The sequence below is a fragment of the Lampetra planeri genome, chromosome 60 (assembly GCF_965212315.1).
Source record: "Lampetra planeri chromosome 60, kcLamPlan1.2.h2, whole genome shotgun sequence".
NCBI lineage: Eukaryota > Metazoa > Chordata > Hyperoartia > Petromyzontiformes > Petromyzontidae > Lampetra > Lampetra planeri.
In genome coordinates, this window is record NC_136166.1 from 3,422,932 (window position 1) to 3,436,421 (window position 13,490).

Consider the following 13,490-nt stretch of genomic DNA (forward strand, 5'->3'; position numbering starts at 1 on the left):
AACACGTCTGTGCCCATTTCTCTGCTGTTTACAGGGTTGTAATGTTGTAAATAGCAGATGAATAAACTCCTTTAAGGCACACACTGGTTTATTGTCTTTCTTCCAACACAGTCCCTACACACACGGAGGGATATACGGTTCCCTCACCCGTAGCCTAAGGAGGTACAGCCTCCGTACCTGGCGGGACCTATACACGGGTCTGGCTGCTAGCCTAGGGAGGTACAGCCTCCAAACTGGCGGGAGCTATTCCCAGTCTACCCGCTACTCTAGCGTCCTCCGGCTAAGACCTAGGGGAGGCTAGCTTGACCCACCGCTGGCTCGGTGGGTCCCCTGACCACTGGTCGCTCAGAGCCTTAGCTCTTAGAAGAGCTGGAAGGCTTGGTCCAGGGTCCTAGCTTTTTCATCACGGGCTTCGGTCTTCGTGTGAGGAGAACTCCCTTTGCGCTCCCCGCGCTTGCCCTTTTATTCCCGTTTGTAACTGTCTTTGACCAATCCCACACTCCCTCATGGAACCCTCTGATTGGTTCTTTACAATCCGTCGTTTCGATCCTCTTTTACCTTATGTGACCCCTGGCAGTTGGTCTGGCGGGAATCTGCGTTTACGATCTGCTCTCACCTCTCCCTGATCCCGGCCGTTGGTCCCAGAGCAGTAACACTGCATTGCCCCTCTGATACATAGTGGCCCCGCAGGTTACCGAAGAGAGTGCCTAGCACCTCTACATAACCCCCCCCCCTTCGGAAGCCTCAGCCGTCCCAGCTGCAACAATGGGAAACCCCAACAACACAAAACGAAATGTGTGTGCCTTGCGAATAAGAACAACCAACACGTACGTGTCATTCAAGTGGGATTGTCTGACCATACTTTTCCACGTTGGTTACTGAAGTCAGTGAAAGTGGGGATCCCAGGGACAGTTGAGAGATCACTCACCGCTGTTGTTAGCCATGGCCAGTAATCAAACTCAGTTTGTTGGGTTTGTAGCGCAGTGCATGAACCAGTGCTACCCCCACTTAAAATCCATATTCATTGGCACAGACAATTCCTCCTTTAGCTTTTTCTAACTGTGATTATGCAAATAATATAATCATTATGAAGCCATGTTCTATTCACTGCTGGACTCCTCCCTGAGCCATCGCCATCGCTCACGAATCTTCGATGTCCAAATACACCCAGCGCCTGCAGCACACGAGCTGATGAAAAAAATATGAGTGTCAATTAATGTTATTTTGCTTAACCAGCCCTCCTCTCCGCCACATAATTAAACGTTAAATTAGTAATAAAGGACTTCGCCGACACACTGCTTGGTCTCCGTCACTCTTTATTCCCATTGACGCTCGCTCTCCGCTGGTCCCGACAGCGGCGCAACTGCTCCTCGCGCGCGCCCCGCATGCGCTCTCCCGTCAGTCACTCCGCTCCCCCGCTCCCGCATACCGCTGGCCGACGGTGTGCTCGAAGCTCCTCCAGCCACTTGGCTGATGGCGCGGATACCCTCCGGCCACCCAATGTGGTCCCGCTTCGTGACTCTACCAACTGACCCGGAGCCCTTCCGGGATCCCACCTATATTCCCTTCACCACGTGATCCTGTCTCCTCCCTCTCACCATGCCCTTCACCGAACCTTCCAAATCCGGCCTCCGCATAGCGCCTTGCTGGCTCCGCCTTTAGGTTCCGCCCCTGCTCACCTCGCATCTGATTGGACCCGAGGTGAGCGGCGGACTTCACATACTGGGCCCCGCCCCCCAATATCCTGGGCCGTATGATTGGCCCAGAGCCGAGCAGCGAAACCCCACTTACGCTCGCATTACAAATTGAACATTAGTTAATTTTAAGTGTTAACTTGAAAAAAATAAGCAAGCGTATTTTACTGGCTATTTCTGCAGTTAACAAAGCCTAAACAATCTTGCGCTGTTTATTTTTTTGTATTGAGTAGATAATGGGCATCTCTTCAATACGATACCACGTGGCAGCATTGTTACCCAAACTGCAATGTGTTTGCACACTTTTATTACAATCGAGTTTAAAGAGTAATAGATTGTTGATTATTGAAGGGTTTGTCTTTTACTCAATATCTACTAATATGTAACTATTCATATGCAAATTTAACACTTTATCTGGAGATATTAAAAATGTTTTATTATCATCAAGCCCAGTGGTGTGGAGTCCTTAACTCTTGTTCACTCTTTCTTTCTGGCCTCTCTATGTGTGTGTTATGAAAAGGGCCATTGCTCGAAATGTCACCTATTATATATACGTTTATTTTGAGGCCACATGTTTTTTTGAGACGGAACGTGTTGGGGTGTTTTTGTCAAATGTTATTGTGCACTCCTGCCAGCTGAGCAGCAGCATCACGAACTCAATTGTTTAACTCTGGTGTTTACGGTGATTGCATTTTCACACAATGAAGATTGTTCCAGTTGTCATTATCCATACTTTTTTCAAACACGTGGCTCCCTTTGTTAATTAAGATACACTGTTGACTCGTATGACATACCTTCTGACGTAAAAACAACCTCAATTCATTCAGGATGTCTACAAAATAATTGAGGATTTTGTTGTTGATTGTGTCGCAGGTAATACAGCTGGCTTACAATACCTATTTAAGAACTGTTGATTTTAACAAAATTGGCTATGTTGCCTGCAGAGCAGTTTAAAGAGATTGTATTTCAAGGCATTATTTTACGCAGCCCATTTGTTTTTCCAGCACCTTTTGGTGAAACACATTTATCTCGAAGAGCTATTTAAGTGACGTTCTTCTTACAAAAAGGTCGCATGTTCCGAGAGCCAAGAATATGACCGCTCTCGGAGCCATGGCGCTTACCCTCCTCATCACCACGTCGTGTGCGTTGCTTGGCATCAGCGAGTGCGTGAATGTTGTTAAGTTCACCAACAGCGCTGCCGGTGGGATAACGTTCGCGTACACATCCGAGGGTAAGCGATTAATCCAAGTAAAAAATACATTTCGGATTTTTAAATATGTTTTAAGATAAGCCGTGACGTCTGATTGCTTTTCTGTTTCATCAGAGGATGTGTTTATCGGTCGATGTTTGAATGCCGATTTGCTTACATTGATAATTTACTTAGACGTGTGTGCACGATCAGGGTCGAATTGGCGTGAAGCCCACTGCGGTTTATAAAACAGTGGAGTATGTGTTGACTGAGGAAACCAGAATATGGTCTTGTTATGGGAGCGTTTATTGCCGATGGCGAATGGCAGGAAAGCCTGAAAACAAGTTGATTAAAAGGCAATGCCTAGAAGACAGAGGGATTTGTCAGCAGAAAATGAGGAAGCACAATTGAATGTGTGGATAGGATAAAGATGGACATCAAGCAGGCCAGTCATTTGAACACCTTAGGTACAACGTTACCTGAGGAAAGAGGGTGCGAGTTACAAAGAAACGTGTTGAGGCAGGATGACTTCAATGAAGAGAGGCTTCAGGATTTGAAAGTGATCAACCAAAACAAATTGCCAAGACAACTCGAAGGGAACGTAGATAGAAGAGTGATGCACTGTAGAGATGTGGGCACTTCAAGAGATAGACGAGAGAGACCTGAATGGGCACAGATGAGAATAGTGAGGAGCATGTAGGGAATATCTCTCAGGTAATGAGGCGGAATGAAGAGGAACCAATTGCGTTGATGGTCTGGGCGCTTGTTCAATGAGGCCGAGAAGGTTGTGACGAGGAGGGTTGTGACGAGGAGGGCTGTGGAGATGCCACCGACGCAATGCAGCAAGAGGAGAGCGAGACCGAGGGGGCAATGAGATGGTGCGACGGAACGAGATGTGAGGGCCGTGGATGTGGCTGGAGAAGTGGCAGAGGCATAGCTAGGGAGGGGCAGGGGGGTACATGTGTCCCCAGGCGCCAAGGTAAAGGGGCGCCAAAATGAGGCTTACAACGTTACATTATAACTTATTGCGGCGGGCGCGGGAGCCTAAAACTACTGCACAAATCTACACCTCAACCTAAAAGTTTATATATCCTGCCACACACAGCCTACATGTATGTGATTAAACGGGGGGGGGGGGGGGGGCGCCAATTTTATAGTTCGTCCCCGGGCGCAAAATATCCTAGCTACGCCACTGAGAAGTGGCACGGAGTAGAAGCTCATAGGGAAGGGATCTCAGCATCCGACTCCGTGCAATAGTAGGATTTTCTTGCTTGTGTAATGCGAGCAAGGACAGGGTGGGCGCTGCCTCTGCACCACTCACGCGGGCTGGAGTATTAGGGGAGGTGGAGCCTGGTCGTCGGGGTGAGTGGGGGCGGAGTCAGGGTCACGTGAGGAGGAGGAGGAGTCAGGGTCACGTGAGGAGGAGGATATAGGGTGAGAACCGGAAGGGGATCGGGAGTCGAGAGAGAGTGAAGATAGGAGAAGCCACCCGGGGTGCTGGCGGAGGAGTGGTACGAATTGCCACGTGGTCGGAGTCACGGCACCGTCGGCCAGCGGTGTACGTGGAGCAGCGGAGTGGCTGCAAAGTGTGCGGGAGCACACGGAGCAGCAGAGTGGCTACAGAGTGTGCAGGGCACACAGAGCAGCGTAGTGGCTGCAGAGTGTGCGGAGTTACACGGAGCAGCGGGGTGGTTGCGGAGTGTACGGGGCACACGGGCAGCGGTGTGGCTGCAGAGAGAGCGGAGGACTCGAACGGCGTGCGGAGGGCACGCGACGGAAGAGGTGCGGGTCCGACCGGGGACATCGCGGGGTGCGAGACAAGAACCCAATAAAGGACAGACGGAGACCAACATCGCCTAAGAGTCCTTTATTACACTTGGAAGACCAAACGTATTCTTAGAAGTGTAATCAATGAAGTACCACCCCAATTATAAACACGACTGAGTACTGTGTTCTCTGGACCAATAGACACTCTGGAAAGGCACATCCCAAACTTGTGCCCGGCCTTTCATGGGAGAGCAGTCTATGGCATGGATACCGTGAAAGAGAAATTACAAATGAATTCGGTAACCTCTTGTTAAGCTAAAGGTTTGTCACTACACTCGAGCGAGGTGGAGCCATGTATGGTGTTCATCAGACGAACATCCCAACACGTGTGGCTCTGTGTGCAGCCAGCGTCTGTGTTGTGTGTTTGCTTGTAAATGTAAGCTTGGTGAGGGCCAAGCTCAGCTAGTGCCCGGAAATTTGCTTGTAATTGTAAATGTAAGCTTGGCGAGGGCCGAGCTCGGCCAGGGCCCGGAAATTTGCTTGTAAATGTGTAATGTGAGGTTACACCTGGATGATAAATGGGTTACACCTGAATGATTAATTGGTTACACCTGGATGATAATGATTGACTCTGCCGGCCTCAGCCCACAACCAATGGGGAGTCGAGCCAGGGGCGTGGCCCTGATGAAATGCGAAAGTTACACCAGGAAGAGGATGATTGGCTCTGCTGGCTTCAGCCGCATCCAATGGGGAGTCGAGTTAGGGGCGTGGCCCTGGGGCCGTAGAGTGGGCTCTGGAAGGTTCCAGGGATGTGGCTGAGGATTGGCTGTGAGGCATCACGTGGGCAAGGGATTGAAAGGGGCGGAGACAGACAGCACGTGGTCAGAGCTTGGAGGAACGAAGGTGGAAGCCACGCTGGTGCGGAGGTCCGGAGCCTGTCACGTGGCGGGCCGCGGCAGTCTCTCTCTCTCTCACGCTGTGTGCCAACAGCGTAAAAGAGCCATACAGCAGAGGAACGAATATAGTGAGAGCTGTGAAAGAAACTTAATAAAGAATACTGAATTCCAGACGTTGTCTCAACGACCTTTATTACAAATGTAAGCTCGGCAAGGGCCGAGCTCGGCTATGGCCCGGAAATTTGCTTGTAATTGTAATGGTAAGCTCGGGGAGGGCCGAGCTCGGCGATAAGAGCGTGGTCTGTGGCAGGACACCACGTCAAGGCTAGCAGGGTAACCGATGGTTGGGACAAGCAATGGAGTGGAAGCCAGAGGAGAGAACGTGCCCGATGGATGTTCACCACAGTTCAGTCGATATGCCTGAGGGATTCCTGCCAGTTAAGAGAGATTTTTAAGTGCCTGAAATGGGGACAGCATAGATAAAGGCAAAACTAACACCTCCCAAGGGGGAATACGGAGAGTGCTATATTAATAATAATTCCATTGATTGTCTCTGGTGAATATCAATAAAATACCAATTCTCGGGGTCTTAAGGGGCGCAATGGGGGCCCCTGGGATCCACCGCTGGGTTGGTGGCGGGGTTTATGGGGACCAGTGGTTCTTTAATTGGTGGGGCCACTTCACCAACAACTTAGAGAACCACGGAATTACAGCACAAACAGTAATAATACTTCTTCTTGGTTCTTTCGGTAAAGTCACATAGAAGGGAAGTTATAAAATAATAAATTATTTTATATAAAATAATAAATTATTTTATAACTTCCCTTCTACGTGACTTTACCGAAAGAACCAAGAAGATGAATCCCTGCAGTCACGAAAGCTTTAAATAGTAATAATACTGTGCATCCCTGTGTTAATTCACCGCTGGATGAAGGCCCCTCCTCACAATGTTGGTCAGGGGGGTTTCTTTGACCATAGTTCAGAGTTCCTAGGTCATTGCACGGTTGATGAAGCGTGGAGCCCAGGGCCCGTTCTTGACTTCACTTGCCACAGATATAAACCCTGGATCAGGAATTAAACTCAGGCGCCGTTTTAACAATGCGCACTTCATTGACTACTGCGCCAGCGCTCCACCCCATTGCAAACATGCATGTGTAATAAAGGTCGTGGAAGCGACTTCTGGAATCCGGTCTTTATTTGCCTTTCGTTCACAACACTCCTATCTTACTCCTTCACGCTGCTGACAGACAGCGTGAGAGGGAGAGAGAGACACGCGCGGCCACGTGGCAGCCTGGACCCCGCTCCAGCGTGGCCTCACCCTCCGTTCGTTCCAGATCTGACCACGTGTTGTCCGTCTCCACCCCTTTCAATACCCTTTCCACCAATCCTGGTTAACCTCTATGGAATCTTCTAGACTCCATCGTACGTTCCCAGGACCGCGCCCCTGACTCGTCCCCCCATTGGCTGTGGCTAAAGCCAGCAGATCCAATCCTCTGCTTACAGATGTCACGTCAGGGCCACGCCCCTAGACTTCCACCCATTGGCTATGGGCCAGGACCGGTAGAGCCAATCATCGTAACGAGGTGTGATCCATCAGCAACCCGGATATATCCTCACATTGCACATGTGTTTGCTGTGATTTGTGTTTGCTATGCTTTGACTTGTATTCACTATGACATGTGTTCGCAAAGACATGCGTTTGCTATGACAAGTGTTTGCTATGACATGTGTTTGCTATGACATGTGTTTGCTAACATGTGTTTGCTATTACTTGTGTTTGCTATGATTTGGATTTGCTATGACATGTGTTTACTATCGCTATGACTTCTATACTATGGGAACCTCATTTGCCAGTAAAAATATGATAATTGTTTTTTTTTTACCCTTCTATCTGGCAACAAAACTGACTTATCATGTGCACATTATCAGAGTTATGTTCTTTTGTTTGTATTATGACTGCAGGTATTGCGGTCTATGCAAACATGACTCCTTGTAAAAAGGTGTCAGTTTTGTTGCTATGACTTCTGTTCGCTGTGACATGTTTGCTGCGACTTGTGTTTGCTATTGCTATGCCTTGTGTTCGATATGATTTGCGTTTGCAGTTTCAAAGGACATCAGTGCAGTCACTTTCTACTTCAATATCAACAGCAGCTTCGACAGTTGCAGCTCTGACACCGACTACAAGGGCTACGGAACACTCGCTCCAGGTGCTTGAGAATCCCGAACAAGCCCCTTTTGTCACATATTCATTCAAATGGCGCCCACGGGACGCGTCTTGCCCACCAGTTTCAGTTTCTTTTCAGTTTAATTTATCTGGTATAACCCTGTGAGCCATTCGGCTCTTGAATTGGGTGCAACTGCAACAAGAAGAAACATGAACAAGAAACATCTTAAAGTGACTACGCGCAAACATAAAATTCGAGGAAAAAACAGCAAAGTCTTCCAGAAAAAGCACCATATTCAGAAAAAGCACCATATACCAAGGCTCGTGGAGTGGCCTGCCAAGCTTACTGATGGATGTGGTTATTTATCATTCGTCCACTGCTAATGTAGCAGCTGATTAGTTCAGCTCCCTCCATTTCGTCCGATCTTGAGATGTCTTATTCACTTTCCTTGATTCAAGTCATGAAGGAGCATCTTTATATTTTTTGGCACTCAGTCTCTTTCTCCACTTGCCTCCTTCCTTCCAGAGCTTCCTTCACCGAGCACTCACCACCGCTGGGCTGCTACCCCCCACCGCAGGCACGATCTCCCCAATCGCTCTGCAGTAATATCTACGGCCTATAGTGATAGCATCTAGCGACTGTATAGTAGTAATAATTACATGCATCGGGGTGGGGAGGACATCACACAGTGAATAATTTACCTGAGCGTTTAGTGTATTTTATAGCATTTTAACGCGGAAGAAAAAGCCCCCCTCACGCCCACCTCGGGCGTGCGACTTGGTATGGGCCGTCTCCCCCACCAAAGGCGCGTGAGTTGGTATGGTCGTGCATGCGTCATAAATAATTAAATAATAGTGGATATTGGCGGGGGGGGGGGGGGAAATATCCCCACCCCAATATTCAAATATGCTCAAAATGTCCCCCCCAATATATTGCTATAAAATAGATTTCTGTTTATATGATTGTGGTTATGGTTGTACTTTATAAATCCATAATCTCTACCATTACATACAATGAAACAAGAAAAGGTAAACAAGAAAAAACAGAGCAATGTAATACAATTCACTATTAGATATTATTGTTAAAAATAAATAAAAAGTCACTCCCATGTGTTAGTGAATTTGTTATGTTTTAGGCAGGAAATGGCAGGAAATTCTTTTCAAATTTAGATTTTTTTTTCTGGGGGGGGGACCCCCAGACCCCCTGGAAGATTTGGTCCCCCCTAATGTTGGCTCCATGGCTACGGCCTTGGTAGAAACAAATTGAATGCGCAGTGATTGGTGACCGGGCTGAGGCTATCGACTTGCTGCTGTAACGGCCTGCCACATTGTTCTGTAGAGTGAATGCACCTCACGCACCTGCCTCGCTGGACTCACCGTGCCTATATCCGTGATACACGCTGTGGAAATGCACGTGATGTTCTCCATGCACGTCCTGTACAGTGAGAGTGATTTGTGTTGTATGTACGTTTAACTTCTTTCGCCCCATGGGGGCCTTCCATAAAAGACGTCACGCACCTAGGTGGGGGGGTCAGGCATTTGTAACGATGTGGGACGAAGGGGGGGGTTGAGAAATGTGACGTCACGTCAAAATGCGCAACTTTAAATAAATATAGACAACACGTTCTACTTAATTAAATAGACTTTTTAATACATGTTTTTTCCTACAACATCATAGCGCAGCGCCACATTAAATACGCACTACAATGACAATAGTTTAAAGCGAATTGAACCATGTTTTATTTTCAAAATGGAAATATGGTTTTGGGGGGGCTTTGTGACGTCATAACTTTTTGACGCCTTGTGACGAGGGGGGGTGGTCAAAAATCGTCCAAAATCGCGTGACATCATTTATGGACGGCCTCATATATAGCCAACCGTGCTTATCAGAGGTGCAGGGGAAGGACAACAAACTAAATACAAATAGCATTTCTAAAGACATCAGTTTTGAATTTTCAGTTTGAGAAAGGCTGCCCTCCTATTCGCCGGGGTGTCTCACAGCGCTTCACATCTCATCTCAACCTGGCCTGCAAACGGGCGTGAGTCTGCCAGTAGGGGGTCGAGGATCTCTGTGCAATCCCAATTGAGTAATTATTACATCACGCTTGTCATGATGTGCTCCACTCTGTGGCGGAGACCATCAACTCACGGCTCCTGACAATTAGGATTAGCCACGGACGGTTGAAACACCGAATCGAACTCAGAATCCCAGCGGTGTTGGCTTCACAGCAACCAAACAAATGTTGGGCGAACGTTTCATATTTACTGGATTGGCGCCCTAAACTCTTGAGTTTTCCGCCTGCCTCATAATTATATTTGTTGTTTTATTTTGTAACCCGTTTGCAGATGGATTTTGGAAATACAACGCGTATTACCTTCCGTCGACGGCCGTGACGTGTGTATACGCCTGTGCCATGTACGTCGTTAAAGGCTTCACCTACTTTGTGCCCACGTCCCACACCCTGGTGTGCGGTGAGAGCCCTTCGTCATTCATTCACAGCGTGCATTATACCACATTTTCGTACTGAACTCTTATGATAGAAATGATTTGTCTACATAAATCTGAACCATCCCAAGCCTACCGTCGCACCCCAAGTCTGATTCCCTCCCCTCTCATCTATACATTTCTCTTTCTCTATTTAAATCAGCTCAAGCCTCCCCGTAAACCAGGTGACTTCTGTGTGGCCACACCCACTGTGAATCTCTCACTTATCCCCACCACCCATTGTGAAAACAGACGCTGTCTCTCTACTCCCTCTCTTCCCCTTTGAAAACAGACGATGCTCAATGCAGCTCAATTCTGCTTTTCTCTACTCCCTCTGTTCCCTCCCTCTAGTCATCACCCTCTCATCATCCGTGACATCTTGGTCCAGTTATGTATTCTCCGCCTCCTCCCCTTCCTGCCTGGTGCTCCTTCTCTTATCCTGCTCCTCATATTGAGCTGTGGCCTCTTTGCCCATCTTAGGGACTTCCGTCCCGGTATCACTTCTCGTTCCTTTTTATTTCTCCGTTCATTACATCCCTGGATCTACTTCCCTTCCCATGGTGCTGCAAAAAATGTTTTGTCCATTATGTAATAATTATTTACAGCCGTTTACTGTTTTTGTCAATAAATTGCTTAATGGAGGAAATCGACATGCCATCAAGGTTGTGGGGGTTTTTTGGCCATACTTCACCACGCTGGTCAATGCGTGTTGGTGAATGGAGTTGCGCAGGACCGGCTGAGGCATCACTCCCCGCTCACGTTAACCAAAGAGATACCTGAAAATAATGAGTCCAGTACAACGTCGCATATCCGACTCACTGGGGAGCCAGTGAAAGGAGTACACGTGAAAAGGTCGGATATGTGAAATATCTACAGATATTCTTAGGTTTTTTCGGTAAAGTCACGTAGGTAAAAAAATAAATAAAAGTAAAATGAAAAATAAAATAAAAATCACGACGTTTCGGAGGCAACACAAGCTTCCGTCTTCAGGTGGAACATGTCACAGCACGATAGCTGTATCACTTGATACAGCTATCGTCTTCAGGTGGAACACGTCACAGCACGATAGCTGTATCACTTGATACAGCTATCGTGCTGTGACGTGTTCCAAGTGATACAGCTATCGTGCTGTGACGTGTTCCACCTGAAGACGAAGGATGTGTGGACACGGTAGAAAATGACAGTCACATCGCCGTGCACAAATTCCGCACTGGGTGTGGGCAGTCAATTGATCAGGGTGCATTTGTGATGGTCCGATATACGGCGTTTTACCGTACATTCCCCAAATTTGTCATATTTCCAGATGAATGATGCGAAGGTTGTGTTTACATCGTGTGTGTGCCTTGAACGGTCAAAGTGCAGCCCTGCAACTGCTTGCTCACGCGACTGCTGGCAGATGGGCCTCCACCCAGTAAACATGCCAACCTTGCGCTGACAGTTGGACCAACATTGGCCCAACGTTCCATGTTTACTGGGTACTCAAGGGAGCCTCTCTGACCTACTCTTCCACACGCGACCTGCCCATTGTACAACCTTGCATACACATTTACACAACTGGGTGGCCAGGTGGGGGGATTTCAGAAACTTGACCAATCTTTCAGCTGCCGTGTCGGGAGATTGAACCGGCGACTTCTGCATTGCAAGTCCAGCGTGCAAACCACTAACCACTGTGGCAGTATTCCTTGAGACGCTTTCCCAATGAAAAATGAAACGGTTAATACAACAAAAGAGTTAGGGTAGTGGTTGTGTTGGTCAGGTGATGATATTGTAACCACGTATACAATGAATGCACTGTATATGACGTGTATGACCTGTATGTATGTGTTTTAACTATACATATGTTTCTGATTTGAATCCCAGACAGCCGAACGTGCAATTTATTTGCGGATACCCTGGATGCAGCCAAGTCCTCTGATATTTCCTTGGGCATCGGAATATTCTGTAAGTATCGTTACAATGCACGCCCCTCGGGGGGGGGGGGGGATTTAACCCATGACATAATCACATGAACGCACCCGATCTCGTCATATCCCATAAGCCAAACAGGTTTGAGCCTGGATAGTGCTTGAATGGATGGGTGTCCACCGTGCATCCAAGGTTGTCATACGCGGTTACGGGGCTACATGGTGGGCAGCGGAGGAGCAGTGAAGCAAAATCTTTTTTGTTATGTCCAGCACTACTATTCTCCCTACCTTCACCAACCCACACTGCCCGGCAGCGGTGAAGTATGGTCAAGTAACCTCCGTGGGGAGGCTCTCATCCTGAATATTAATTCATTTATATATGAAGTATGTGAGAGAGATTTGACGAGTGAAAAAATACAAGGGAATGAGATGACGCTAAGCACACAAAGATCCTGCTGGAACAAAGAATGAGGAAGAGGATTGAATAATGATGTACCGGCCCTGGTGAGACACTGCCTCACCAACACATACTTCACCTGGAATGGAACATTCTACAAACTGAAGGCACCCCAATGGGTTCTCCCTTATCTCCGGTTGTAGCCAATAATTTAATGGAACATTTTGAGATAGACGTCTTTCAGGCATCCACTCTACGCCCGTCCCCGTGGAAGAGGTACGTAGATGACCCGTTTGTCATCTGGGCACATGGCCGACCGGCTCTGAACCAATTCCTCAACCACATCAATTCCATACACCCAGCCATCAAATTCACCATGGAGGTAGAAAAGCATGGCATTCTACCTCCTTGGATGTCCTAATCAAAAAGAGACTAGATGGCTCAATGAGCCATTCTGTCTACAGGAAAGTAACCCGTACGGTCGCCTACCTAAAACCTGATTCCCACCACCATCCATCCCAGAATAATTCCCTCATGAAAACGCTAAACCATAGAGCTCAATGTATCTCCGACCATGAACATTTAACCAGTTAACTCAAACACTTACACCAAGCTCTCAAGGCGAATGGATATTCTGACTACACAATCCGCAAAGCCATCACCCCAAACGTGAGGAAGGAGCCATCTGAGGATCCAATCAAAACCATCACCTTGCCATACATAGCAGGGGTAACCAAAAATATTTCCAAAATCATGAACAAGCACAAGATACAGGTTCGATTTAACACAGTACATAAAATTCGTGATCTGATGCCATCTGTGAAAGACAAGATTCCTGACATGCAATATCCCGGCATCTACAAACTAAGCTGTATCTGTGGCAGCAGTTACATTGGGGAAACTTAGCAACATGTCTCGGACTGTGTCCGTGAACAAAAGGAAGATTCTGAAACATGGTAGGACCAATACTTCTGCCGTGGCTGATCATTATTTT

The 13,490-nt window shown here is 47.6% G+C and overlaps 1 protein-coding gene across 1 annotated transcript in view; it reads left to right on the forward strand.

Moving 5' to 3' along the window:
* The first annotated feature begins 2,786 nt into the window (after positions 1-2,786).
* Positions 2,787-13,490, forward strand: part of LOC144736316 (polycystin-1-like protein 2) — a 113,278-nt gene continuing 102,574 nt past the window's right edge. Inside the window, exons 1-4 of the mRNA XM_078618970.1 lie at positions 2,787-2,925; positions 7,649-7,753; positions 10,057-10,182; positions 12,056-12,136. Of these exons, the coding sequence (XP_078475096.1) occupies positions 2,787-2,925; positions 7,649-7,753; positions 10,057-10,182; positions 12,056-12,136 (451 nt within the window). The remainder of the gene's footprint in view (positions 2,926-7,648; positions 7,754-10,056; positions 10,183-12,055; positions 12,137-13,490) is intronic.